At 43.8% G+C, this 24,514-nt stretch overlaps 1 protein-coding gene across 4 annotated transcripts in view; it reads left to right on the top strand.

Moving 5' to 3' along the window:
• The window catches only part of gabra3 (gamma-aminobutyric acid type A receptor subunit alpha3), a 101,562-nt gene that overhangs the window by 26,826 nt on the left and 50,222 nt on the right, over nucleotides 1-24,514 (top strand). For all 4 annotated transcript variants that reach the window (XM_030438827.1, XM_030438825.1, XM_030438828.1 and 1 more), the window contains exon 2: nucleotides 2,826-2,932. In XM_030438827.1, coding sequence (XP_030294687.1) covers nucleotides 2,847-2,932 — 86 coding nt within the window. In that variant the 5' untranslated portion in view covers nucleotides 2,826-2,846. The remainder of the gene's footprint in view (nucleotides 1-2,825; nucleotides 2,933-24,514) is intronic.

Here is a 24,514-nt window from a genome sequence, read left to right as displayed (position 1 = left end):
ATGATCCCAAATTGCCAAAGCGTCGACGTCGAAGACTCGCCGCCGCTCCACTTCTACGTGTCTTCATAATTAGGGTTGCAAACTGCCGAGAAACAAGCAGCTCGCTCGCGTAAAACATTTGGAAATAATTGGCTGCTTTTGAGCACTTTGCCTCACGCCTGCCAGGAAATGAAGATGCATTAGACGTGGAACTTGACTGAACTGCTGACAGCTCCTTTAAGTGGTTTCGCAGATATAGTTTTTAAAAGTACGGTCACAGTTTTGTGGCATTATTAGTGCAGCCTCGTGTTCGTACGCTAACCTGAAAGTGTATCTTTTGCATCCATCCATTTGTTTACTCCTCCTGTAATGATCGCCGCTCTGCACTCACACTCAGGACACTGATTCCACCCTCAGGAGAGCGTTTGATCTCCTCCTCCGCGGCGGCGATAAAGAAGGCGGGGGCGGGGGCTGAATCTCGACAAAAGCACAATGGAAGCCTTTTAAGTACGACGCAGCTGCTTCAGGTGCGCTCGCTCGAGTGGTCGCGCAAAAGGCAGCACCTCAGTCATTCGGCTTCCCTTTTTTCCTCTTCCTGGTGATTTCAGTTTGCATTCAGCGGCACGGCAAATTTTAAGAGAGGTCGTTCAATCGTTGAGACTGCGACCTCGTTAAAATGATTACCATTTGTCGTTATTATAGCAGCAAAAGAAGGAAGCTGTGTATGATGTGTTTATTCCGGGCTTTCATGTGATGTTTTCAGGGGTTTGGTGGACCCGTCAAAGTCTTGGAGCTTGAACTACGTCATCTCTCACGATTACTGACACCAGCATTCACAGTGAATATCAGTACTCATATGTGTTCAGTTTAATTTGGTTCAGGGATATTTAGGTGGGTTATTTAATATTTCATGTATTCAGTTTGAGGTGGATTGAATTATTTAGGGCCACATCTGTGATGCTAATAGTTATGGGTATAGAAAAGGTAGGCATGCTGTGTTATTACAACTTTTTCATACCCTCCCCCAGAGGGCAAAGAAACCACAATACCCTCCCGCTAAATGTCTAAATATACAATAAGGGCTTGAACGATAAATGTTGGCTAGATATTGACAAATATACTGTCTGTTGTTGGCTAGCACAGCATTTACAAACAGGTTTTAACACAGCAAATCGTATTATGGCTACCGAATATTAAAGGACACATATTTTGCTCATTTCCATGTTCATAATTTTATTCTGGGTTACTGCTAGAACAGGTTTTCATGCTTTAGTGCTCAAAAAACACATCCGGTGCTGCAGCTCTGTGGTCCCCCTCTGTCTAAAACACTCTTTAAAGCCCCGCCTCCTGAATACCCAGTCTGCTCTGATTGGTCAGCTCACACGCGCCTGAGCCAGCGACACTAACAACACCAGAGCAGCTGTGATAAATCGATTCTCACTTGCTAAACTAGCTGCGAGGCTTAAGTTGCGCAGAATGTGTGACGTTGTGATGTAGTGTGATGTCACAGCTGACGAGGCGTTTCAGGAGCGGTGTTTTCTGTGGGAGAGAGGAGCTTCTGTTGACCTTTTTAAGGAAACAAAAGAAAAAGCACAATAGGACAGTCTTTCTTTCCTCTCCTATCATCAGATATGCTTGAACTTCTCTCTAAAATACTAAGATGTGAAATTAGCGATTATGTTATCGGCTTCTGCCATGAGAAGCAGGTAGTTGGTAAAAAGTAATCGGCTGAAAAAGAAATCCATATCGTGCATCCTTCATAAGGATAGGAATAGGAATAAGTACAACTTGACGAAAAGCTGAAGGAGGAAAAGCATAAAGAGTAAATAGAGCAGGAAAAAACTTAATGTGAAAATGTGAATATTAAAAGTGAAAATTAGCGTACAAAATATAAACAAATCATTTCTGAAATATTCCAGCCTCTGTCTTTGAGCCAGAGCTATTAAATGGTAGACAGAGAATACCAGGCGCCGACACCAGCTCTGTGTCTGCTGACGGGCTTGAACATATTAATATTTCCGCCCCACCCAGAACCCCAATGAATAAAAATTAGATCTGATGTCTTGCCTGAGATGAGGTTCCGTTGCCTGACTGTTGATTCGGCGCTTCCGCCAGGTGTGTTTTGGATCACCAGCCAGAAGAAACTCGAGAGGAGACAAGTTTCCTCCAGACAGGTGTGCCGGAGAGCTCGCCGGCAAATATCATTACCCGGGCTAATTATTGTCTGAAAACTGTTCGAGTCCACTGCTCAGTGATGTGCAAGGAGAGAGAGACGGGGAAACAGCTGTGTGTGCTCCTCACGCCGCGGCGCCGGTCTGACGCACGAGGTGATTTGGTTATATGTGTGAAAAGTGATACACATAAACACAGCTTTCACCGCTTTGCGCGTCTTCCGAGTCGCTCAGTTGGCTGGAAAGACAGACGATGATGTGCGTCTGCAGGCGAGATCACGCGGATCATTTTCCACACTGATCAAACACAGTCAACCTGTCGTCTCTCGTCACTCGCTCTATATTATAAACAGCGTCCCCATCCCCCCCCAAACCGCCCTCGTCTGGCTCTCATAAACTTTTTAAACACCTTCTGATGTGTGTCACGTCATAAACAATTCTTGTTTCGCTTGTTTGACAGCCGGATGCCGTTAACGCATAAAAACGTCAGCGGATCAGTTGGAGAGCAAACAGAGCCATCGATCATGTCGCCGAAGACCGTAAACCAGTCGGGAGTAGGAGGGTTGAGGCTTCGATTGAATCATTAGAAATCAATTTGTTGATCATCAGATGCCATTTACCTATCAGGCGTTTCAAGAATTCACGTTGTTTCTTCTCCCTCCCTCGTTTCCACAGGCGTCCCCTCTATAGTCGGACATGGCTGCTGCACTTCAGAAGCTTAAATCGCCGGACTTTGGCTTGTGGACCTTCCTCCTGCTCCTCAACCTCCTTCCTGACGCCAGGTACGAACACACCTCACCTCACCTCACCTCACCTCACCTCACCTCACCCCTCGCTCTCCCTCTGTTTGATATTAACCGTCCTCCTTCCTCTAAGCCCATTTCATTGCCCCCCCCCCTCCACCCTCCCCGACTCCGTCTCTCCTGAAGTACCGGTAATGTGTTTTGTATAATGCCCGTATTAATCAGGCTCGCTGCTGCAGCAGACGTCGTAATCGAACCGACACCATTAGAAGCAGAAGTTCATCTATTCTGTGAGCAGGGGGAAAAAAAAAAGTAAGAATTGTTTTTTTTTATTGCGCTCTGGGATTGTCTCGGCTGTGACTGTCAGTTTGGTAAATGAAAAAAAAAACACACCTCTGTAATGGTGTTGATAAAATAAACTGCAGATCTGACTGAGAAGACCTCGAGCACCGAACAATCAATTTCTCCTGCAACCCCCCCCCCCCGGTAGGTAGTTTGAGCACTCAAGGACTTCCTGGACAACGCTGTGACTTTCACATGTTTTGGACGAGGACTAAAATAGACCCCCGTGCTACCTTTGTCGTAAACTAGGGCGAACATGAAGTGGGTTTATCCTCTCGTCTAGCTGGTGCTTCTCCCTCGCACCGGTCCAAATCTCACCGACTGGTGAATTAATTTGCGTTGTGCGGCACACCACGACCGTGATTGTCCATTCACAGCAATTTCCCTCCTGCATCCTGAACACATTTTCCCGTGTGTGGTATAAGGAGTCAGCAAAATAAAAATGAAAGACGAAGAGAGAAGCTCTGTGCAGGATGTCTCGGAGTCATTCGAAGTCCCGCTCCTTGTAATTTCAAAAGCGAAAAAAGATTGCGCAGGTGGCCATGTTTGCATTGTTGATAAGGTTGGATGTTGTGGCAGGAAGTGTAAAATCACTTTAAGATTTTACACGCCAGCCGAGGCTCATGGAACCTGGAAGAAAGCAGGCTGGGGGAAGAAATCAGAACAGTGTGACAGGGATTAGCCCAGTTTGCTTTGTCGTTGTGCCACTTGGCTCTCCTTGCTTATTAGGAGCACACAGCGCTTGTAATTACATATATTAAATAGAAATGTGTGGCCAGGAGAAGTCGGTGGCCAAACCTGGCAAGACGTCTTTTCACAAGAATAGGTGCTTTGGTGCCTTGTGACGTTCCGACTCAAGGACATGATGTATGTGGCTCACGTAAACAAACCTGCTGTTAACAGCCGTGTACACGCACAGTAATCTTGTGTACCGTCAGTCTGAAGGGTGTTTTTCGATGAAGGGAAATGTCGCTGCTGCAGCATACGATGATATTTTAACCGCATATGCTGTGTTTATCACCTGATTTGAAGAATAACTGTAAGTTTTCAAATATGGCAAAAAGAAAATGCGAATTAGGCACCAGCTGGTTCGGAGCGTATAAACTACGATATGCAACACGTAGTTCCACCAGAAGATGGCGGTGTAGGCTTCACTATGGCTGGCTGCAATAAACAGAGGAGAAGAAGAGGGAGTGAGTAATACCGAATTTCACCACAAGTTGTGGCGCGTCAACTACCGTGTTGACTCAAATATAGGATGAGTTTTTTTTTTGATGAAAATTATGTGAAAAAGTGGGGTCGTCTTATAATCGGGGTCTAACCGTTGACACATGCTGATAGTTGTCTGGGTCGCCACACGACCGCAACGGCAGAGGGCGCCATCTTATTGTAGAGACGTCACTGACACTGTGGCTGCGGTTATCTGTCAATCACAGCGGAGAAGAAGTGACAGGAGATGAAAAATTGGAGAGACGCGGTGATTTTACGGAGCAAAGTGGATCAAAAGTGGGGCAAGTTAACAGACATCTGAGGCGGAGCTATGATGCTAATTTTAAGACAATGGTGATCAATGCAGCGGAGGCACCAAACAACTGTCAGCCAGCCAAGAAATATGGAGTTACGGAGTGTAACGTCCGAAGAGGGCGGGTCCAAAAAGACCGTCTGAAAAACGCTAACAGTAAAGAGAAAAGCTTATCGTGGTCCTCTAAGCGGCCGCTTCCAAGAGACTGACAGGAGGGTATGTGAGTTTGTTATTGAGAGACGAATTTTGGTTATCAGTCTTTTTCTGAAGATTAGTCTTGAAAAGAGGGGTCGTCTTATAATCAGGGTCGTCCTATATTCGGGTCAATACGGTAATACCGAAATTCACCACAAGTTGTCGCGCATCAACAGGAACAGTGGTGAATCCAGTCCATCAGGGCAACTGTGACACATCCTGGTTTTAATTTCTCGCCGCAACAATTCAGTGTAACTTTTCTTGTTCTCAAGTTTACCATCAAAATAATAAAGGAAGGGGGACACATTGGCGATAGAATGTGGGAATTGATCTGGGAACGAAGAGGCCGACAGAGGTAATGGTGAGTTAAACATCCGCTAGAGCAACGTGGCCAGAAAAGGTGTTTGTATCCCCTATTTTCTATCAGCCTTTTCTAATGCGATACCTCAACATATACAAACGTTTTGATGGACACACAGCTAACGCTTGCCTCCAACTTTTGCAGCAACAGTTTCCTCTTTCAGCATGACATTCAGCGTCCCCATGCAGCGGGCTCGCGAAGAATTGTTTGTCCCAGTCTGGTCTGGAAGAACATGACAGTCCTGCACAGCACCCTGACCTCAGCCCAACATCACCGTCCAGCCTCACTAATGCTCTCTGGGCTGAGTGGGAGCGAACGCCTGCAAGTCGGCTCCAAACATTTTGTGGGAAGCTTTCCCAGAAGAGTGGAGGCAGCAAATGAATGCCCATGGTTTTGGAATGAGTAGTAATGTCGAGGTGTCCGCATCTATCCACATCAGAGGTTTTTTTTTTTTTTTTAAATGGGGGGGGGAGGGTTGCAGGAAGTGTTGAGGGGGCGGATGGAGACGTTGAGCTGCAATTTGCGTCAAAATTAGTCCTCCCTCTTGGCCTCATAACTTAGTCATATCTAACCACTCAGATATGATATATATATCCTTAGACTCAGTGTGACTTACGGTTTTCTGAGGATATCAGAATCTGCTGAGAAATCTGAGAGGAAAGATGCTGCTTGTAAGTCCAGAACTCGTCTGAAAATCACGTTTGAAAGCTCTCTGCAGTATCAAAGCCAGCCAGTGATAGTCGTCTTGTATGTCCACAGGTTCAGTGCAAAACATGAAGTACTAATAGCTAATATAGTATACTTGGAAAACAAATAAAGGCTTGAATGATGAGGCCAAAGTTGTGTGTCCATTCAAGCATTTTGTTTCCCATCAAACCCCTCTCCAAACCTCTACTTTCACCATATTAACTATAACAAAAATGAGTGCATAGATAAATAATATTCTCTGTAAAGCCCCCCTTTGGACTGATTATGCAGCCCAAGGCCAGAAAAGCAGATTGAAGAATTATCGGCATTAGTATTCATGATTATAATAGATGTAAATATGGAAAAGAAAAAAAAATCATTAGCTGTGAGGAACACAGTAGGTTGATAATGGAAATGTAGCGCGTGTTGACATATTCAGGAACAGAACATTGTCATCACACCATTTTCCAGCCGGGCCCGAGCAGTCGCCGCGATTCATTATGCATGGACGCGGCACGTGACGAGGATTTTCACAAATGTTAATCTTTCCTGCAAATTACTTGAGACATGATGTAGTGCACATATGCAAAGCCCTCGCGCAGCGGTCTATTCTCGACACGTTTTTTTTTTTTTTTTCTTTTTACTCAGCTAAACTTGCGCTAAATGAGGCTTTACCTCAAGTTCATCCGAGGGAAGACACGATTATGTGTTGCCGCTCGAGAAATCCGAGCCTCAACGGAAAAAATATGAAATTTCTCCTGAAATTAGCATCTGAAAGTGGAAGTATATATGAACTGTCCATCAAAGTTCAAGTTGCCAGAGTTTAGGATTAATCCTCGGCACATCAGTGCGCACACGCTCTCGGAATATCTGCGTATCAGCAGAGCCCGGTTTCTCTCTGAGAGCTGCCACCTCCCTCATGCCCACTGATGCTATCGGCGGGCTCCAAATCGGCTTTACTACAGTTGAGGCAGGAGACTTTCCTAATGGATTAAGGTGTAACAGACAAATCCTCTATATAAGGGTCTGTCATTCTGCACATCACCAAATTTCCTCATTCCCCGCACACAGAGAGACGGGCCTGATTAAGCTATTATTCCCCAGAATCCATGTATTACATATGAATGAGAAGGCTGTTTATTTCCTCTCGGGGGGGGGGAAGGTCTTTCAATCCATCAGCTCGCTTCCCTTTCAACCTCCCCCCCCCCCCGCCGCCGCCTCCTCCGTCTACAGTCAACACCTAACAAGTGTGGACACTCGGGCCGTCTTGTTGTCTATTTTGTTTCTAATCTATCGCCAAGCTGGCAGCTAACGTGGCACATAATCAATAGCTATAAGGATGAGAGTGCTATACGTACACTTTGCCTATGGATTGGCTGTGAAGTTGCACCCGGCCACCGCTCGCTTCTCTCGCCCCACCTCGCATGAATTATTCACGGCGAGTCAGAGAAGGGGCATCACTTTGAGATGTGACCCGGTCAACAGATAACATTCTGTTTCGGCAGCGCTGTCAAGGTTAATGTGTCACAGGTCCGGACAAGGGTAATGCATTCATGGCTGAGTCACTTTGCTGATTGAATGACCAGACAAATAGTTTCTTCTCGGAGTCATAAGGAAAAGGGAAAGTCAAAGGGTCGTATCGAATCAGACGTTACAAGAGAATACATGCATCCTGCTGTGGTTTACTAACAAGGAGGAACGTTTCTGCAGCCCTTTTTTTTTTTTTTTTTTTTGGATAGAACATCTTTTCATTTTCTTTTACAGCAGGACTTTATTTTATTAGCCGGCCAGACAGGTATTGTATAAATGTACCGGCGAGGGTCACGGTGAACTCTTCTCGGCTCAATCAGTGGGAGTACGGCAACACACACGGGACAAACCTGTGCATGTAAATACGTGACAACGGAGTCAGTATTTTTCTTATTCTATCCCATCTTTTGACTTTTATCTTGGGAGACGCTTGGCTGTTTCTTTGTCTGACACGATGACAGTAAAGACTTGAATCTTTGAATATGATTATGTTTTATTTAATCAGTTGCACTGAAGAATCGCATGCAGCACAATTAGCGTGATTACCATGCGGGTCAAAGTGGCGCCAGAAAGCTAGTTCTGTAAGATCTAATGGACGCTTGAAATTGGCGGTCGGGGAGATAAATTCAACTTTAACCTTGGCTGTCATTCATTAATTTAGCGGTTTAGAGAAAAGGCTTAAAAGTGGGTTTGATTGACCTGTACAGTGTGATTGTACAAAAATGATCAAATAAACTATATAGAACAATTTAATAGCCTTTTTCTTTTTCAATAAACAAATACCTTTAATAACAGTGATGAGCAGGCAGACAAAGGATCAAACGAATAAATATTTTTAATTGTAGGTCAGACATGTGAAACACGACAGACCTATACCTTCTTTAATGTCGCCTCTAATGACATGACGAGAAAAAAATCTCTTTTTCTATACATTTTTATTTCAGTCCACAGAACAAGGGCTGCATGGTGTGATTCAAGAATGTAAATTAGAGTGCACTCGCAGGATTAGGCTTCATCATTAGGCTCATTTCAGTCACACAGAGAGAAAACAAAGAACTAATAGGCTCGGCTATATGAAACACACAGAGCCTATATTAATACGGTCATGTTGGTGTGGATGGATTCTTGAAAAAAACACAAATAAACACTTCAGTTTGGTCTGTAAGGCGGATTATGTGACATAAAAGTAGTAATATATTGATTAAATATTACTAGTAACACATTATATTACTCGGCTACCGCTAAAAGAAGTAGATTACTGTCACGCGTTACTCCCCCAGCACAGCTGATAAGTCGAGTAACCGACTTAGAAGAGCTTGATTTCCTGCAGGAAGTGCAAACTGTGCTGCGCTAATTCTTGTATCAACAGACTCCTGCGTCTTTCCAGTGGCCCACATTCCTTAAAAATGTCATTGATCTGTGCCCTAATTACTTTTGAGTTTAAGTCGATTTTTTATTGATATAGCGAGCATCTGGCCAATGATCTTCAAGAGTAACCAATTAGCAGACAACCCCAGCGGGCGTGAATCAGACCGAGGCTGGAATGGATTTTCCCAGAAGGTGTCTGCAGAGCTGCGGGCGGAGCAGAGACCACTCAGTCCTGGAAAAAAAAAAACACACAAATGCCGAGCTAAATGTCTGAGGCGTCTCACAGCGGACCCTCAAGATATCACCAATCCATGAAATTGCTCAATTAAAAATGTGCCTGTGTTGTTCTATCGCAGCTCCGGCAGTATCTTCTGCATGTTGGTTTTATGTTGTTGACGTCGGAAGGCTTTTTTTTTTTTTTTTGTGTGTGTTTGTTTGTTTGCCTTCTTCTTCTCGAGGAAAAATTGCTCTGACTCACATTCCGCGGAGCATTGTTTATGAAACACAATCATTACATCCCATATCCCTCGCCACCAGCAACATCCGCCCCCGACTCCCTCTGAACTTCAATCTGCGTCTGAGGTAACACTATGGATAAACGCTCCATTCAGCACAGATTAAAATCCTCACACCTCGCTGCGCCTTTTTCAAAAACGTTGCACCGACTGACTCAAAGTGGTGAACAAAGGGTTTGTCTTCGTGGGAAGTGTAGGTGTGTTCCCCGAACAAGGAACAGAAATCAGGTTATTTCGGTTTCTAAATTGGGTTATTTTTTAGATATTTATATGAAAAAAAACTCCAGCACTGATTTGTGATTAATTGTATTACTAAATGTATATCCCACGTTCTTCTCCTACTGCTGGAAACTCAAAGCAGGCGAGCACGTTCTTCTAACGCTGAACAATATCGGCTGCTCGAGGCGGCGCCGCTTGTCTTCTGGTTTGCTAGAAGATGCAAGTTACCCGCTGAAAAACCCAAACAGTTGCCAAAAGTCGAATCGCAGAATGTAAAGACACAGACGCCGTTGCATTAATAAAGACTACAACGTCCCACAAACCAGCTGTATTGCATATTTTAACAACTTAAAAAAGATGCGTCAGACTTCTCTGGCAGTTTATCAAATAGCTTTTCCGGGGAGCAGACTATTAAATAATTCCTGTCGGGCGGATGGTTATGATTCTCCAGCCTGCTGCTTCCTTGAAATCATATGTTTGGCAGAGTGGAGGCAGACTCTCCAGGAAACAACTTTGCACTTAAATGCAGTCGCCACTAGTTAAGCCGATAATCACGTCATCTGCGAATGTTTCTCGGCTTGTTTATCCCTTTATTTCTGCGATTGTTTGATAGATCGGAGCCGTGGATCTGCTCACGGATTAAAACCTAGGTGACTAATAACTGTCCTTTGCCGTTATTGTAAATACTGTACAGTGTGTTTGGTTTCAGGCTCAGGATCCAAAGAATGATCAAAGAACAAAGTCTGGAACCAGATGAACACAAAGTGAGCACGTAGGCCAGAGTTGGCTTTATGAAGTAGCCTCTGTGATGGTGCCACATTTTTTAAACCGGGGAAACGTTCGTCCAAGTCGTCAGATGGCATCTAACGCATCTAAGCCTCACCTTATGCTAACCGGCCTGTCTTTGGATGACTCGGCCTGTGTTTTTTCAGCAGATGGTTACACTTACATGAATGATAAAACCTCAGTACGCAGACCTGTGCTGCATTTGAACGCAACGTGATTTTTTTTCGATGTTAAATGTTCGCTTACACAGGGTTCGTACACATTTTTCAAAGTCAAATTCAAGCACTTTTAAGGGTCATTTTCAAGATTTTCCAGCACCTTATTGCTGGGGTAAAATACGTATCTACAGGAATATATAAACTCATTATTTTTTCTTCACTTTTTATCACAATTATTTACACTGTATCATGCTGTAAACATCTAAAATTATGTTTCATAATAGCAAAAACTTAATAAATTAATTATCCAGTCTGATCCCAATTTTGTGAAAGACAGAGTTATAATGTCAAGCACTTTCAAGCACTTACACTAAAATACAAGCACTTTTCAGACCTTGAAAACACAACATTGAAATTCAAGTACTTTCAAGGATTTCAAGCACCCGTACGAACCCTGATTATAGGAAGAGAAGACAAATGACAGCAGAACTTTTCCAGAGTTTGATTATACATATCTTTTCTTTCTTCCCGGTGCACTTTAGCGTAAGAGCGCGGGATTAATTGAAAGGCAAAAATACCACGTTTTTCTTCGCCATTACTATTCTGATCAGCGCACCGTCTTGGGAGAAAAATGCAAAAACCTCGGTGCATTTATTTGTTTCTTCGGAGACGAGTGCCTGAAAATACTGTCGCACGTTGTCCTTCCAAAAGGAAGAAGAATGTTTCAGTTGATTATTGCTCTTTATCAGAATGCCATTTCATATAAAGACTGAATGAATATTCATTTGTTTTTACTGCCCAGTTTGTTTAACCGGTGGCAGTAACAGTTATTCATGTCGTGTTATCGTGATGGCAGAACACCAGCAGGAAGAGATTCATTACACTGATTTTTGGGAGAGTTTCGTCTTGGCTCTTAAACTCATGGAACAAGGACAAAAGGATGATGCGGCGGACATAAAATCTGGGCGCTTGTGTCATTTTGGTTCTTGTGCAGTCCGGTCATTAGCTACGGCTGAATACTTCTTTTATAAAGTACTTTTAAAATGACTTACAACTGGAAGGTAGTCAGTTCAGTGTCTGTTTTATGAACTCAAGGTTATTTCGAATTGTTTAATTTCACTCAAGTGTGTTTATAGACGCTTGTTCCTGCTACCTGCCACCGACTAACAGTTACCAACAGTGCTGCTGTTGGATTGCACCCTGATAGCGCCTCCTTCACAGTTTTAGTTGTACCTGTAGCTCCGTCACCTTTTCTCACATTTGGAGGTGTGATGTGTGCCATCGGGTTGTCATACAGGTGTCTTTCTGAATGTGCAAAGCAGCGGTTTTAAATCCTGCCTGGAGGCTTTTCACAGCTTCTCAGGTGTGAAATAGTTAATAGACCAGTTAATTCTGGTTTACAGGCCACTAGGCCCATTTCTCTCCTTTTTTGTCACTCCGGAGGACGCTGCGTGATGAATTGCATGAAGTGACATCATTTGAGTCGACATCAGCTCGAGAAGACTAGCGAGGAAATGTATAAAGAACTTTTAGTGAGGCATCTGTCGCGTTGAATCTCTGTTTGAGAAGCTCAAGACGACATTAGCAGCGGAATAACACACCCGGAACTCTGACTGAAGACTCTCTGAGAAATTTGCCCCCAGTGGTGTTGCATTGTGGGTAATGTAGGCAGCAGGTTTTACAAAGGAAGAACAATGTGTTAAATGAAAAAAAGGTGATATCTCTGGTTCATCAGAGTACATGCAGCTTCCTCTAGAGCAACAAAAAGCGTCATATTACTCGTGTCATATATGCAACTCGTCCTCTGAACACACTTTAATGTGTGTTCAAACATTAAAGGGATATTCCGGTGCAAATTTAATCCATGGTCTAAATCACCGTGAAACTGTGTTAGACTTCCTCTCGAGAGATCAAGTTAGCAGACCGCTAATTTACGGAGTTTTATCAACCTCAGAAAGCCGACGCGACGATTACCGAGTGCGGTTAGAAATGCTCAATTCCGTTCTTTTCCCTGTCCGCTCTCGATAATAACTGTTATAAACTGGCAGGTAAGACACATATGAACTTTGATTGCTTTTCTATGGAGTCATAATCATACATTTTCATCCATGAGCCGCGGAACTCTACTGCACTCGGTAATCGACTCGTCGGGACTTCCCGTCAACAGGAAGCTGCTGCAGAAGAGTGGTAAATTTAGTCAGCTTTTCAGTAGAAATCCAGCTAAGCTAGCGGAGGTTAGATGCCCCGGACTATGTGCTGAGACCCTATATGTACTGTTGCTGAAGTTTGGTGCTGTTCTGAGCATTATTTGTGGCTTTTTGGTGGCGGTTTATATTTGGATCCATTTACTGCAGTGTATTGTTGTCGTGCGGTTGTTTCTGGGGTTGATAAAACTCCGTAAATTAGCGGTCTGCTAACTTGATCTCTCGAGAGGGAGTCTAACACAGTTTCACGGTGTGTTAGACCATGGATTAAACTTACAGCAGAATATCCCTTTAAATGTATTCCCTGGCTTCGGTCTGAGTCGTGGCTGTGTGCATGGAAGGTCGTCTGAATGTCCTTAATGTCGCAGTGACTGACACAGGTGACCACGGACGGGCTGTTTACTGCAGAGGCTGTTCTGGCAGCACCTTCGCCATGAAGTGAAGCGTGAAAAACTGCATGTGAACAAGTAAATGTTTGCTGTGAAAACCCAATTCCAGAGATGTATTCACATACCACTACCACTTCCCCGTAAACTGCCGTAACAAACCAGCCACCGGTTCAAAAAAAAGAATGAGTTACATTCAGATCTCCTAATAGGTCGGGAACGTAGTCATTTTCTGCTAGTGTCAGCGAAATAAAAAAGAGAAGGGAGCGAGAGAGAGAGAGAAATCACGCAGAAAGGCAGCGCAGCGAGCAGAGATGTGGAGAGGGAACATGTGTTACCGAGATGGAAAAACAATGAGAGGATAAGACGGCTGTCAAGGATGCGAGTAATGAGAAAGAAGAGCTTCAATATTTTCCAGCCCTCCCTGTCTCACAGCAGCATACCTCACCCGGCCAGATGGGGGATGCATATGTTGGCTGTAAAAAAAAAAAAAAAACCTGCGAGACAATGTCGTGTGTCCTTTACCTGTGGCTTCACGATCACTAAATCAAGGCAATTTAGGCAATACGGGAAGAAATATACGCTCGGTCCCAGCTTGGGAATTACATGGCGTGTCGTGTGGACTGTGCAGCCGGGATTTATGCGCAGGCCTGTAACAATAAACTCAGTGTGGTCCTGTTTGATGTATCGGTCTTCTGTTTGCCCTCCCTCCTCTAGTTGTATTCCTTGGAAATTGTAATGAGATTTTGGATAAAAATAAATAAATAAACTGGGAAATGTCAGCTTCAAGATCATCAGCTCTTGAGTTGTTTTTAATCAAGCGTTCCTGAGGCTTTATAGGACATTATTTACCGTATGAACTCCTCCGCCGCTCCTGTCCGCCTCCATGAAATATAACCATCGTCTTTTTTTTTCTTTTTTTTTTCCAGAGAGTCAGGTTTTACAGCGCTGCCGAGCATGCTGCGCTCTGGAGCGTTGCTTTCAGTTATAAATGATCTCTTCATTGCTGCTGATGCAGGTGATTGCGCTTTTTCTAATCCCTGCAGATATCAGTGCTGCATGTGACACCGAGGGGGCCCCGGCTTTTCTTCTGAAAGCGCCTGGGAAAGTAGGTTGGTGTCACAAACGTTGATATCACACGTTTCAGATCGTATCTACGTTAGATAATTTCCTGCCGCTGCTGTGGGGAAGGTCTTGTCCCATCCAGCGTATATCATTCGTGGGGCTGCATTTCCAAGTAAATATCCGTTTTCCTCTCGCTAAACGTGCGTATGTTATCACCGTTACAACAACTTGCTTTCTCTTTTTGCAAGACAGAAAATTGCTGTAGTCTACATTTTTGCTGCTATTGATTATGGAAATGTGTGTGTGTGTGTGTGTGTGTATACGAGTGCCTCTGTTCATTGTCTTCATCTGCTCGACAGAGATTTATACAAACTGGGATTCTCCTACTAATCATGAAAGTGAATGAATCAGTCATCGCAGATTTGCTGTTTTCTCACCTCTCTTTTAAACTTGAAACGTGAAAATCATCTTCGTGTTCGGAACATTTTGCAAAGTCAACACCAACAGGCTGATCTCATAATGTGTGTTTCCCACACGTACAGTTTACATCCCCCCAAAAAAAATATCCAGTGGTTTCACGCTTGACATTTCCATGCTTTGCAGAAATGTACAATGCCAACAACTGGTGATCGACCTGAATGGAGAAATCCACCGAGTCCAGATTGCCATTTTTCAAATGTTGTATCTGATCATTTTATTGTTTCATAAATATCTGTTGACTTCCTGTTGTAACGCTGTGTTGCTGCCATTCTCGGCCAAGTCACCCTTGTTAACGAGATCCTTAATCACAATGAAACTAGCCTCATTCAATAAAGGCTAAATAACAGTTATGTTTATTTTTATTATTCTACTTTTATTGATATTCTGAATTAATTAATTGCAGCGAAACCTTGCTGTGCAATCTCCACATTGAGCTGGAGCTACATCTTCAACAGACCGTTCCCAATTTTATAATGGGAAGTAAGCCGACCAATCTATAATTATAACTCCAGTTACTTCTCGTATGTACCCTGAACCTTAATATGACGGTTCAGCTTTCGTTTCGCTGCCTGAAAAGGCAACGGGAAAGACGTTTTCCTGCCCTCGCTCTGACCTCGGTTGTCACGGCAGTGAATTAAAGCTAGTTAAAGATCAAGGACAACAAGAGAGGCAAAAACCTGTTAAAAATCCACGATCAGGAAGGCAGAGGCTTTTACAGCGACGGACGGGGGAATTGAAGCTGTGTGTGGGAGGAGCACGGATGTGTATTGAATAGAGAGAGGAGCACAGTGCATAAAAAGGATGGAGCAGTTTTGTTAACTACAGGCAAAGAATATGCACCAAATGATACTGTACATTTAAAAACAGCGTGACTTTTTGAGTGTATCTGAGCGTGTCTGAGTCATCATATAAAACTTGTAAAGATGTGATCTCTCAGTGGATGACAGAAATGTCATACTCACATGCTGAGACTGCAAAGTGCTGTTAAAAATTATTGAGCCGACCTCTGCCAGCAGACACAGTGAGCATATTTTTTCTTAAACGCCATCGAGTGGACGGTATAGAACAGCAGCGTTGGAGGATTTGTTGGTAGCACCAGCTGGAAATTAACATCTTCCAATTGATTTTAATTTCCCTCTTCTTGTTCCACTGTCTGAACACACCGTACTTGTTAAACACAGTCTGCAACTTTTGCCGTGTAATGTTGACCAAAGGGCCAAGGAGGCTTTAAATTGGCTTCCACTGGAAGTGTTAAACAGATGCTGTGGAGGAAGTGCTGGCCATAGCTGTCATTATCTCCAAACAACTATTGAAAAGCTTTTCCCCCCCAAGTTGAAATAGTTTCAGCCGTCCTGTTCTCTGAGCAAGTGAGCCAATGCAAATATGTTGGCGCTGTCTAAAAATGTGTAACACTTTGTTCTCTTAAGTCAATACAATGGGTAATAGTCGTCGGCGCTCTGGAGAACTGTTCCCAGTGGACACAGAACCTAACTTGGCATCTATTCTAAACACACATTACAAAGTGTGTTCGGTGGAGGTTGTTTGGGCATTTGTTAAAAAATGTCCCCTAGGTGCTCGCCTCAAGCAGCTTGCCAGGCAAGGCCAGCTGGGAAAAGGCCCGCGGGCCGACCCAGAACACGCTGGAGGGACTCCAGCCCAGCCAGCAGGGGAGCGCCGGGGGATCCCGCATGAAGAGCTGGAGGGGAAACAGGGGAAAGACGGATAGATGGTCGAGTGGACGATGTACAGCTGCAGATCTACAATGGATGTACTTGTTGAAAATAACTTCAAATGTAATAAGTCTGAGTCTACAGCGATGTAAACGGCTGTGAATCTGTATTTATGTACAACAGCAATTTGAGCTAAATGCTATCATCAGCACACGATCACAACCTGCTACTCCGGTTGTTTAATTGGCTTTAAATGAGGCTCAAAGTTGATGGTCCCCTACGACTAAATACTGCAGCGCACCACAATAGATGCCAAAACCATTAGCTGCAGAAGGTGCTGACACCGAGTTCGACAGCAAAAATAACCAAAAGCAATCGCAATATTTACAGGTTCCAATTTTTAACTCGGTGACGAGTTCCTTGATCTTTGGTTTTGAAGTGAATCCTGCTTTTTTTTTTTTAAGTTGCTGACCCTCATTGGGAAAGCAGTCCTAAATGAAATGGTGAGCACAAACATGTATGAGTGTGCAAATGATCTATGAAAAATAAAGAGTGAACTCACAGGGTCTTCACTCCCTCGGATGGTGGGTCGTTACTGGATATAAGTCCAGTTCTATGAGTATGTGTTTAGCCCTCCAACTGCACGTTGCAGGCGTATTCATTGTATGCCAAAAAACAAATATCTTGGGATGATAATAGCGTCGAAAAATTCATGACGTAGCTAAAGGACACTGGTGATGGCGATGAAGCCGGTGCGCCGCCCACCCTTAAAACCAGAGTGTGCACAGATTACTCTTTTGAATTGATGATTGCACTAAATAAAAAAAAGTCAAGCAATCATCGAAGTGATTATAATTCATCTCGAGGGATGAATGAGTACATTTTATGGCTGTCCACTCAAAAGGATCTCGATATATGTCAATCAAAAACAAAAATAGCAACCTTATGGAGGAGGACAATCATGAGCGTTCAATCTTCTAGGCACCCTGAATGTCTACGAAATGTTACGGTAATCTATCTGGCAGCTGTTGAGATATTTCAGGGTGGTTAAAAGAAGAAACATGGGGAAATTCTGTCCTAGAGGGACAACCGTAGACGTGGTAGTTGTCCCTGAAGTCGGCCAAAACTACTGTACGTTAGCAGCTATTACATTCCCCATTCACTTCCCCCCTCCGTGCACATTATCTGCTCAAAACAGGCACGTGGAGGACAGAAGAAAAGAAGCACACAAAGAAAAATCAGTCACATTGTTGCGGCTTTGAATGATACAAGACATCCGCTGGTTAAGAGACAATATGCTGCATAATGCGCCGCTGCATAACATTATCAATATATTGTTGGTTGACACGGATTGAATGTGAGTGGGAGGATCTGGTGAGAAAGATTAGTAATGTTGTAAAGGTTAACTCATGCATGAATTCACGCTCGGAATTTTACTGTTTATTAACTAAGAATGTCCACGCTGTTTGCCCCCATTGTGGGATTTGGATGACAGGAAGACGGAATTACATATTTGTTGCCACATACGTGTAATAAATAAACCCGTGCCCCCGTAACCACGGTGAAGAAAAGTCATCACCTTTCAATACGAGCAGTCTCGCTAATCCGCCCCCCCCCCTTCCATTCGATCGCGGTCGCCCCAGGCGCTCCGCTGCAAGACGGTTCAGTGAGCGCGTCGTCTGGGCGCTGTAGTGGCGGACGGGTATCAGGATTCTTATCAGTCATTTCGTGGCTCACACATCACTCTGGAGTCGGGGGGGGGGGGGGGGGTGATGCACCTTCGAAAGAGGCGAGGTAGCCGGGTGAGATGCCGGGGCCTTTTTTTCCTGAAGTGCCCACTCTGAATGCACAAGAGGCAGCAGCCGCCGAGTGTTTGTTGGGATGAGAGTAAATCAGAGAGACTGTTTGATAAGAGCAGGGGAAAAAAAAAACAGTTCAACAATGTTTGCCTGGAGATGGATTTAAAAAGCACTCAGATGTTTTAGCCCCGCGCTCCTGACGCACCGTCGTCTTACAGCGGATAGTTTAGGAAAAATATATCGATTCGTAAACAGAGATCCTTTTTTTTATTGCACACGTTCCTCCTAGTTGTCGAAAACTGGTGCCACAATGCAGAGTTCGGTCGGAGATATACGTGTTATATGACTGTTGTTATGCCGCTCAGAGTATTCTTGAACTGACGCTGACTCGAATTACATCACTCTAGGCAATTTATTGTTCATGCAGGTCCCCCCAAAAAAAAAGCTTCATACAACTGAAACATGAAATACAATCAAGAAAGTCAAGTTTGAGCAAAAGTTCCATGAATTTTGAAGCTCGTCACGTCATTACTTTAAGTTTTTGCGACGTACATTGTCGTGGAAACGTCTGGCAGAAATGGCGGAAATTAATGTATCGGCATCGGAGAAGGTTTTGGATAAAGAGCAGCAATGGTGTTCGTGTTACAAACTCGCCCACCAGAAATGTGTGTTTGCATGAATCGGCGAACGCGGCGTCGTGCGGGATGAAGTCTGATATTGCAGCCGAGGTTAAGCTCGGTTCAGGGGCGGTGCTAGGGGGGGGGCCAACAGGGGCCAGTGCCCCCGTAACTCAGAGTCTGCACCCCCCTGTGGCCCCCTCCGACAGAGAGTCTGCATCAATAAATCAATGACAGATTTCTTCCAATGATTTTGTTTTGAAGGGAAAGGCAGAAATAAAGTGTCTTAGCAGTTTACTACCCAATCAAAAACGCTGAAATTGTAAACACTGTTTTGTCTGAATGAGGGATTTATCTTTTTTTCCGGGTTGTATGTGCCCCCTAACAAAAAAAACGGCCCCAACCTGGCCCCCCTATTAAAACTGGTCTAGAACCACCACTGGCTTGGATCAACTTTGTTTTTTTTGTTTCTAACTAACTGGTAAAAGTCCAGCCAATACTGTGATCACGCATCTGAGCTTTCTGACAGTTCTATCAAATAAACTTGCCCCTTCCCCTGAGATCGATCCCTGACTGTTGCTCCAACCGTGTCCTTAAAAATGTAAAGTCATCACATTAATGAAGTAATACTCCTCCATGGGACCTTTAAGTCTGCAGCTACACTGCAGGTGACGGAGCAGGAGCTGAACCACCGCTTTTTTTCCGCTCAGGTCTTAATTGGTCGACTTCTCTGCCGGCCTTTCCCGGTGCCCCCGCAGACCTCTTTCCTGCAGCTCATAATGAAATACGTGCCCTGCCATGTGTACAGAGGGGATTTCATCAAATTGTCTCAAACTGCTTCAAATATTCAACATCTTGGAGGTTTATAGGGTAGAATAACCAACCTCGTGAAAATCAGTGGCATCAGTCACCGAATGGAACCGAAAGGTTGCACACTTGGGCTCCAACTTGTATAATTCAACTCACTCCAGCAGGTCTTGAAACACCTTCATCTCATTCTGCCACCCAAACAGCTCTCATTACTGTTTATGTCCGTCGTCCAGCTTCCCCCCTCGCTCCACTCCTCCTGGCTGCCAGCAGGTACCCGTGTGCCTGGAGGGACCGCCACTACATCTCTTCCCCGGCCAGGCCTGCAATCCGTCACCTGTCAGACTGGCTCAGTGCACAAACCTTGGATCAGATCCAATTCTCAGTTCCCCTAACTCCGCACAGCCCACACACTTTTTTTTTTTTTTTTTTTTTTTCTCACCAGCCTAAAAAGTCTGTCTCACATTACGAGTCACCCACCCACAGCAGGGCACTACACCACCTACACCGCACTATACTAGCACAGCGGAACAGGGTTTTTCCTAGAGGAGCTTTTGGCGCCTCTGAATAGGTTTTAGTCGGCACCAAGGGAAAATCACGAGCGCCAAAATGCTAAGAACTGAGAATAAAAAACATCAATTCAAATCCTCTACAAATGTGTTAAATAGCAATTTATCAAACAACTGAGGAACAAGCATTAGCCTTTGATAGTGGAGCGTGCTACAGTTCGAGTCGGTTTGTTGTTCGAAACATCATGCGGTGAGGAAACGAGTGTAGTCAGTGAGGAAATTGTTGATAAAAAAAAAAAAAATGTGGAGGTAGTTCTTGCCAGGCGGCAGTATGGCAGCTGTTTGGATCGACGCAGTAGCAAAAGACTAATCAATTGGACACTCCTGCCATTTTTTTTTTTTGGGCCATCGCTTGCACTCAGCAACTGGTGCGTAGCGTTGGCTTTTAGTAGCTTCATAAATCACCCACAGACAGTTCCTCGGGTTGTAACGGTAGCGATAATAATCTGAATATTTTTCTAGTCAATTAAAAGCACAATGAAGACGAATAGACCAACAACTTTGAAAAATGTTAAAAGAAGAGTGGTGTAGTCGAGTGCTTTTGTCTCCTGGTCTTTTTTCAAAATAGGTCATTAAGAGCTATCAATACTTGTTGATAAACTCAAATTAAACCTTTTATTGTGATGCATTTTTTCACTTATAATCACCCAGCCGTAATCATACTTTCTGTCATGAGTGGTCAGTCCCTAAAAGCCCACTCTGAACCAGGAAAAAGCCACTTGCTGATCTGCAACATCCACGTTCGTTAATAAAAACAATCACAACATCCGAGGCTTCCGTGTGTGGACACGGCGGTTTTTGGACCCTTGTAAACTTGTGTGCGGGTAATAAATGTTGCATAATTTTGCGCGTAGAGTCCCCTTCAACTTCAGCTGTAGATCGTTGCAAACCCCGGACTGCTGCAATAATTAAAGAGATAACTCCAACAGAAGATGGCCAATTAAGAAACTTCATTCTCGCAGGGTAACATTTCAATCCAGAGTGTCTCCACATCAGAGGGAATACATTTCCAGGCAAGTTTAAAGTCTGTTTGCGCACACGGTATGAAGTTGTTTAATTGTCCACACGCTGCAGGCTGTTGAGATTAATGTGATTACGAGCACACGATACCTCTACGTATACTACTATCTTACTTTAGCTGTTGGACAGGTGCAGGTGAAAGATGTACCATTCGTATCAACCTAACAGAGTTTTACTTTAGAGTTTCAGGTTTAAATGTTTGGACCTCTGGCAACAAAAAAACAATTTTGACTGTCTCCCAGTCCAGCCCGCCTCGGGTTAACATTGTGCTCCATTCACCGCTCCATTAAGTCCGAGGTGTTGCTGGAAGTGGCAGTGATTTTTTTCTTCTTTTTTTTTTTTACTTTATTTGCCACAAATAGTGACGCATGAGTTGTCAATTCTGCTTCTGTAGAATGTCAGACAGGACGGTGTGTACTTGCTGCAAATAAAAGGCAAAAGGTTCGGAGAAGTGTAAGCTTGTTCCCTGCCCGTGGCAACAAGTGCCAAGCAGCCAATCAGCAGCCACTTCGGTGCGGTTATGTAACAAAGGAAAAGTGTCATTGACAAATAAACACCTGTATTAGACGGTGAGAGAATGTTCTGATGTATTTTTTTATTTATTATAAAATTATTATTTATTCAAAGACTGTCAGACTAGTTCACACGTTCGCAGCTTCACCTGCAGTGTAATAACACTACTGACTGGATCTCATTGATTTCACAAGTCAAATACAAAACCGAGCAGCTAATTATCTTTCATTTCAAATCAGTATAACATAAAACTGCAACAAGAATCGACTGTATAGACCTACAGAGGCTGTATGTCCACAAAATGATCTTATTTTGGGGGGAATGATCGTACACGAGTTGTAACCATGAGAAAAAGTAGACACATATTTAAACAAACACCTGCAAATTTACTCACATTGAGGGTTCGTTAATGCAAGCTGATGTAGCTATGGTGCGTGGAAAGTTGTGTCAGTCCATTGTTTCTTTATTAAAGCCAAATTTTACTTGAACACAACAAATCTTACGTTAAGGGTGTTTTTTTTTTTTTTGCTTTCCATTCGTTGTCGATGTGAGCCGACGCGCAGTTTGCCTGCTCCACAACCGCATTAAGTTGAGATCTAGACTACTCTATACAAATCAGAGACTTCTTACTACTTACTTGTCTAGTAATCGGAAGGTCACTGGTTCGAATCCCGGCTGCCCCGAGCTGCATGTCAAAGTGTCCTTTAGCAAGATACTGAACCCTAAATTGCTCCTGATGAGCAGTTGGCACCTTGCATGGCATGGCAGCCTCCGCCATCAGATTGTGAAAGAATTTGCAAGTCGCTTTGGACAAAAAGCGCCTGATAAATGCCGTAAATATAAAATGTAAACAACTGCGCAGCTTATATCTCGCGAGAAGCACTTATCAGAGAACTATTTCCATAATAGTAAGAGGAAGTTTCCAAATTAGCCGCCATGTTGGTCAAGAAAGCCAACAAGTGCAGTTGGTTCAATCAGGTCCAGCCAGTCAGTGTTCAGTGTTCAGAAGTTAGGAAGCATCCAAAGCTGTGGTACGAGTGCACCATTAGTGAGAAAGTTCCAGCTCTCCCTCCAAATCCCTTCAAATGAGTAACAAGCGGCGGAAGAGAGAACCACAGCTGTGCATCCGAATCAGGTTCAATAATTGTAGCCTACACCGAGTATGATTGGCTGGAAGGTGTCGCAGAAGTAAGCGTTACACTTACAGTTAACAAGACGAGGACTGGGGAACAAAAGGAGAGCTTTATTTAACAAAAAGCTGAATATACAAAAAACGAGGAATCCAGAAAAAACGGAAAAGCGGCACGCGACACAGAGTACAATTTCAAAATAAAACAGGAAACACAAGAACAACCAGAACCAGGATCGTGAGACATAAGAACCGTATTTTGCCGTCCGTATGTCAGGACATGATTTAAACGAGACAGCGACCAAAAGCAACTACCAATGTAACATGTAGCATTTCGACACTCACAATAATCCATCGTCTGCATACTTTTGATCTGGGTCTGTTTCTCTGTGGTGGCCATACACTGTAGTGTTAGTCCATCCTTCAGTGAGCAGTGTGAGTGTTGTTCATTAGCAACTTAAAGAGCATGCACTGCCACAGGTGTTACCGCTCGCTCTGGCTAATTAAAAGTCAGCTCAGGTTGAGTCTGGGCCTAGAGCCAGACCCACAGACAAAATATAGACTTTTCCTGCCAGACATTTTGACTCCTCGTGGCGGATAAACAACAGCGAAAACAGTATCGATTAACATTCCATTTGCAGTAATCCAGCAGCGACACCTATCCCTAAACATCGAGTGTGAAAGTAAGAGTTGTAAAGGTGTTCGTTGTCCTGCTGCAACAAAACCTTTCCTGTAGCTTTTTTTGCAAACCACACACGCAGTTTTTGCGGTGAATAACTCTTTATAGTTTTGTTACGAACAAAAATAAATCAGCCATGTTTCAGTTCTCCAGCCCCCTCCTCCTCCTCCTCCTCCTCACGGAGCATTTGTAAATGTCACTCAACGGCATGATCAAATACTCACAATTCACTTTTAACCATCCAGCTTCAACGTCACGGAATAATGCAATCGGACAGCACAGCGGCATTTTAGAAATAATATCATTTATGTCGGTGAAGCACGACACTGAAATGAGAGCAGGTACACAGGTAAACCTTGTAGGTGCCTGTCTTTACATCCTCACACCTACAGTAGCTTTTATCCTTCTTATGCAACTTGTTCTCCTTCAGGCGATATTCAGGGGGAAAAAAAAACACTCAATTCACTGTCAGTTGTTTGATGCAGACTTTGTTCTCTTTAAATGCTTATTCTTGCGATGTGAATATATCGGGAGAATAATGGCTCTTTTGTCCCTTTTTCTCTTCCTATTAGGCAGTCATATGCGTGTGTTGAGACAGTGTGAATAATGAAGGGCGACTGAGGAAGTCAAACAAGCGGCTGGCGTGATTATAAAACCTGTGTGTTTTAACGGAAACGGTGTTCAAAATTCGGAGGGATTGTCCCATTTTCTTTGTCCTCATCGGGGAATTTAAACAGCTGGCTTATATTGGAAGACGTTACCGTGTGTGTGTGTGTGTGTGTGTGTGTGTGTGTGTGTGTGTGTGTGTGTGTGTGTGCATCTGTGCTTCAGTAAAGCACACAGATGCTACACACCACGCAAGCACTTTGTTTTTCTGAAGTGGATATCAGAGTGTGAGGCAGACATTGTTAGAACGGTTTCTCAGGGACTAAAGGTTTCTCATTAATTTTTGAGGTTCCACTGGTGCTGCCGGAGAGGCCACAGAGGCCCTTTTTGTTTG

This window comes from Sparus aurata, chromosome 13 (assembly GCF_900880675.1).
Source record: "Sparus aurata chromosome 13, fSpaAur1.1, whole genome shotgun sequence".
Classification (NCBI taxonomy): Eukaryota; Metazoa; Chordata; class Actinopteri; order Spariformes; family Sparidae; genus Sparus; species Sparus aurata.
This window is presented reverse-complemented; position numbering and strand designations above follow the sequence as displayed.